The 5,491-nt window shown below is 57.5% G+C and overlaps 1 protein-coding gene across 1 annotated transcript in view; it reads left to right on the top strand.

Annotated features, from left to right (window-relative positions):
- The first annotated feature begins 4,825 nt into the window (after positions 1-4,825).
- LOC130576506 (heparan sulfate glucosamine 3-O-sulfotransferase 2-like) overlaps positions 4,826-5,491 on the top strand; it is a 10,780-nt gene continuing 10,114 nt past the window's right edge. Inside the window, exon 1 of the mRNA XM_057371245.1 lies at positions 4,826-5,090. Coding sequence (XP_057227228.1) covers positions 4,826-5,090 — 265 coding nt within the window. The remainder of the gene's footprint in view (positions 5,091-5,491) is intronic.

Raw genomic sequence — 5,491 nt, forward strand, 5'->3', positions numbered from 1 at the left:
GCCCTGCACCAGAGCCGTGTSGCTGGTTACCCAGAGGCTACAAGAGGAGGGAATCTCTCCCAGACGGTCAGTAGCCCCCAGATATGGCGGAGGTAGGTTGGTGTTGGTTTTGGAGTGACTGCAGGGACCCCTCCTGGGTGAGGCGCTGCTACCCTCCACAGCTTTCCTGCTCCCACTCTCCTGGTCTTTTGTGGCTTTTTTAGCCAGCCCATGGTTTTCAATGTGGGCAGTGACACCTCACATGGAGGGGGACCCACAGTGCAGTGAGGGAGAGCAGACCTACCTCCACTCAGCGATGGTGCCAGAGGAGGGAGTAGTTTTGGGAATTAGAGTTACCCACCCAGTCCTGTCCCTTCAGTGGGAACAGGGCAGCTGGCTTCTGATTTTTCTGCCTTCAAGTTTATGTAAGGCAAGGACGGGGTTACAGAACTGTGGAAGAGCTGGGCTGAACATGAGGTGACACTGAAAACAAGATTCAAAAAAAAATTACCAGCTTGTGTTTGAGTACAGATTCCTCATTTGCAGTTAAATATAATTGTGAAGGTCTGTGAGCCAGAGAGATATTTCTAGTTATTGGAGAACTAGCTCCTGCCCCTGTGATCCCCGAGGAATGATAATGAGATTTACCCTAAGCAGGCGCTGCAGAGAGCCTGGGAGAGCTCCGTGCAGTGATGGTGTATGATGAGAGCAGAGATGGYTACAGGGTCCCCGCCTGCCGCAGCACGCACATGAACCCTGCAACTTCATCATTTTCCGTGCTGTTCACACCGTGCCTGATGCCGACAGACCCACAACAGCCGMCTGGAGCCCTCCAACGCCAGGGAGGTTTTTCTGGCTCCTTTCAGGGCAGGAAGGATGCTTGTGGGGGAAAGGGAGCATCCAGCCGCTCTGGGGAACCAGGACATAGGGAAACTGTGGGTCATCCTTGCCCTGCCCGCACTGCCTCCTCCCAGAACTCTTCAGGTTCTGGTGCATTTCCAGCCCAGCACAGCCTCATGAACAGGATTCATTCCACGGTCCCACAGCAGCCGCCTCCCCTGCCCTGGTGGTCATGGCCGGGACAGAGGGTCAGCCTGACCTGGCATCCTCATGGTCAGAAGGCAGCACGGGGTCAGTGCTTGCTGGAGCCCATCCCAGCAGCGTTCTCCGGTGTGGTGGGCAGCAGAGCTGTAACACCACGGGCAGGGGCTCAGAGGGGACCGGCGCACCCCTGCCCACCTTGGTTATGGTCTTTGCAGCGTCAGTGACAGATATGTAAGGATTAAATTGCAGTAATCTCTGTAATCTACTCAGTGAGATTAAAACCTCCCCCCGCCCCCAGACTTTATCCCTTTCATTCCAGGACTCTTGAGCAGTGATTACAGCCGGGGGAAGCCATTTAGCTTTTAAGCACCACTCCATCCTGCTTAAAAATGCATTTCAGAATCAAATGAGTTTGTGCAGCACAGCCAGGGCTGGCTGCTCCGGCTGGGCAGGAGGCTCAGAATTAGGACCAAAGTAGCTTGAGTCAGAGTCAAAATTAAATTTATTGTTTCTGACCTTATTGGGAATACAGTGCATTTACAACTGATTAACGAGGCTTAACAGGAGTTCAGACCCAATTGAAGGCAGCTCCAAAGCCTGCACTTCCATCCTGCTGTCTGACAGGCACTTTTGGGACTCTGCTGCCCTTGGGAGACCCCACAGTGCGGCGCTGGGAGATCTGCCAGCCGGCCTTGGGTTGGGTGGGGATGTGCCGGGGCTCTGTGAGCCACGAGCAGCCCTCAGAAGCAGCACTGGGGCCAGGGCAGCTGAAGTGCCATTAATTGATGGGACTGAKCACCACCTCCATCCTCTGCAGCACCAAGCCTGTGGCTCTCACCGGGCCAGGATGGTGCGAGGGCTACACCAAAGGRGARGSAGGGAGGGAGGGAACCACTCAAATGCTGACGGCTGCCACAGTGATCCTGGAGACTGAGAGTGAGGATGCAGTCCCAGTGTGCTCGCAGTGCTTGGGAACAGCTGAGTCCTGCTGGCCTGTGCCCCCACAGTGTCCTGGGGTCTCTGAGCACCATCAGCTCTGACYCCCATCCTTGCACTCTCCTGGCCTYTCACTGCTGCCAACAAATCTGGCTCAACTGCATYCCTCTCCTCCAAAATGCTAAAGCCYAGCTCCAAAATGCCAAAATGTTATTTTACCAACTCCAGGTTTCCTGCCAGGACAAGGAGAACAGGGAAGCACTTGAGCAGCAGGCCTGGTGTCTGTTTCAGGACCTCACCAGGGCTATGAGGCTGGAGCAGCTCAGCCCTGGCAGCTTCGCAGCACTGAGGATTCCCCTGTCCCCATACACGTACTGCTCAATCTCTGATTCCCAGCACCAGGAGAGGTGGCAGTTTGTCACCCCAGAACCAAAAGGTTGCTAATGACATAATTATTAGACACAGAAAGGTGGACTAACAGTGACTCTTTGGTCCTGAGTGCTTTCTTTGGCTGGAAATAAATCATAAACTTGTTCTCTTCTGCCTACAATCTGGAGACATAATGGACAGGATACCACTTATAATCTTACTTTCTATTTCTAGAGTGTATTTTATTGCTCCCCTATTCCTTTAGGTTTCATGTGCTCCTGGCACAAACTTTGTGTATTTCTTTAATAATCTCCTGATCCCTAGACTTGGGCAGCTTTTCTCTCTGCCTGCCCAGCAGCTGCCTGTGCTTGGGATGAGCCCTGAACGGGGCTCTCCCTGGAAAACCCTTCTCCCGGGCTCTCACAGGAGCCCTCAGCAGTGGTTCCTGCTGCTGTCAGTTCATGGTATAGTGAGATCAGTCTCTTGGMGCAGAAACAAGGCAAAGGGGCTGGGCTGAGGCCTGAAGACAAGCTCCAACTCCTTTCCATGATATTTGTGTCACTGAGGCACTGGAACGAGCTGCAAGTGACCTGGGAGGGACAGGATGCTGGGGGTCCTTCAGGGTTGGTGTCAGACAYGGCAGTGGGGTTTCTAGCTGCTTTGGTAAATCCCAATCCAGCAGAAGATGGGAGAGCTAGGGAGTGATGAAGGAGGTAAAATGGGAAAGACCTGCTTGGGAACAGAGCCAGGAGAGGTGAAGAGGAGAGGGAGCACTGGTGGGACCCTGAAAAGTGACTAAGGGAGGTGGGGAAGAGAAGATGACAGAGAGGATGATGTAAGGCCGGGAGCAGGATGCAGCACCAGCTCCACAGAGAAACAGGTGAGGGGGGCAGAAGGAGGCAGGATGTTTTCCAGACCACACAGTTCTTCCTCCAGCCCCCATCCTGCAAGGCACTGGCTGAGGAGAGGGAATCTTCAGCAGTGATCCAGTGGGCTCCTTCCTCCTGCAATACCAGTGCCCAGCTCCCCACTCCAGGGATCCCACTGGGGGCTGGTTCCCAGGGCTCTGTTAGCACAGGCAGCAGGGCCAGGAGCGTGCTGATGGCACCAGAAAGCTGTTGTTTATGTGGAGTGGGGTGTAAACAGWGAACATGTCAGAGGAAAGACATGCCCTGCACAGATACAAAGACTGGAAGCAAAATTGTCGGCTTTACAAAACATTCCTCCCTTGCAAGTARAGAAACCTGGAGGTGTCGAGGCATCCGCAGCAGCTTTATTTATCCAGACGCCTCTAATGTTCATGCTTAGGCAATGTGTCTGCTGCTGAGGCTGGATCACCACATGGAGGTGGTGATCTAAAATGGAAAAAGCAACTTTTCCACAGATTTGGCAGTTTGTCATGGAGAGGAACTAAATGATGGATACTTCCCACCACAGAAAGGAGAACCTGCCAGTGCCTGGCCCCTCAGGTACCTTCACCCTTGCTGCTGTGTGGGCAGAGCAGTGGCTCTCGGACAGGAGGCTGAAGCCCTGTGGGCTCTGTCAGTGCCAGGGCCCTGCCCAGCCCTGCACTGGCTCTGGTGCAGCTCTGTGAGCGTGGGAGAACCAGCCCTGGCTGCATTCACACCAGTCAGGGATTGCCCAGTGCTGTCCAGCCCCTCTGGGCTAGTTCTTGCACATGGCTCCATCCCCCTGCTTTGACCCACACAGAGGGGCCGGGGCTCAGCCCTCCCTGGCAGAATCTGCTGCCACACAGAGCAGTGGACACAGTACRCAATGTCCCAAAAGCAAAAATCCGTGGTTCACTGAGGATGATGAGGTTTGTTTCCACGAACACTCAGCCCATCCTCTAGATCCAGAGCTCTCCAGAGACAGCAGGATACTTCTTCCTGGAAACTTCACTTGTGCTCCAGGGAGGAGCAGTGCCACTGTTTCTGCATCAACCCAGGTGAGAGGCTGCAGGCAGCACTGCTTTTCATTTTTTCTCCATCGTTTCTCACGTCTGCACCGAGTTCTGGGTGTTACACAGGAGGAACTTGGTCCCCGCCCTGGACTGGCTGCCGGGAGCCTGCGGCATCCTCGTTTGTGTCGGGCTGGCACTTCTTGCCTGTCTCTCCCTATCATCATCCTTCTTCCCAAGGAACAAGACAAGTAGTTTTCTGCAGCCGATCAGGCTTTACTAGTGCTGAGAAAGCAGGAGCGATGGCTGCTAATGTCTGAGCGATACCGCGCACAGCCCTTTGGCTCAGCAGGAGCAGCCAAGCAGAAGCCTGGGATGTCGGGGTGCAAGAGGAAAGGAAAGGGGAGCCGGGGATGGCGATGGAGCAGTCTGCACTCATACTCTGACACAGCCGGTGGGATTCCCGGGTCAGCCTGCATGTGGGGCATCACACCCGGGACAGGCGGGGCTGAGCAGCCCCAGCCCGGCAGTGAAATTTAATTCATGCGTCACCTTAAAGCTTTTCCCTCCTACTTACCGGCGGCACCGCGGCGGCCGATGGCTGCTCCTCCTGCCCTTTCCGAGGACAGAAGCGACGGCTACCGTGTGGCGCACTCCCCTCGGGGGYTGATGGTTCAGGCAGAGCGGCTCCGGCACCGGGCTGGGGCATCCCGGGGACCGGCCGTGACCCTCGCAGCCCCGAGCCCCGGGTGCCGCTCCCGGACGGGGGCTGCTCACACCACTCTGGTGCCGGTCCCCGCTCCCAGGCGGAGGTTGCGCGGCTGCGGGAGGCGTCACTCCCGATCCAGCTGCGGGGACGGAGGTGGGTGCCCCTCGCTCCACACCGCTGCTTCGAGCGGTTCAGGGCTGGCTGCGGGGGCAGAGCGGAGCAGGGCTGGGCAGGACAGCGGGAGCGAGGACGGGACGATCGCACCGGCACCGGGGCTGGGCAGGGCAGGACTCGGCGGGCAGCTCAGTCCCGGGAGGAAGGGCTGTGCGCCGCGGTAACCCCGGCCCGGCCCGGGGGAGGCACCGGCCGCCGAGCGGCCGCGGGGGCTCCGGGAAGCGCTGACGTCAGGCGGCCCCTTAAATAGCGACGCAGCCGCCGCTGCCCCGGCACTTCCCGCGGAGGCAGCGCGGAGCCGCCGCCGCCCGATGGCGGGGATGGCCGCGGCGGGCCGGCGGGCGCAGGGGGGCCGGGGCGGGCGCAGCCCCCGGGGGCGG

This window comes from Malurus melanocephalus, unplaced genomic scaffold (assembly GCF_030028575.1).
Source record: "Malurus melanocephalus ecotype Western Australia unplaced genomic scaffold, MMel_1.1 scaffold_143, whole genome shotgun sequence".
In the NCBI taxonomy this organism is placed as follows: domain Eukaryota; kingdom Metazoa; phylum Chordata; class Aves; order Passeriformes; family Maluridae; genus Malurus; species Malurus melanocephalus.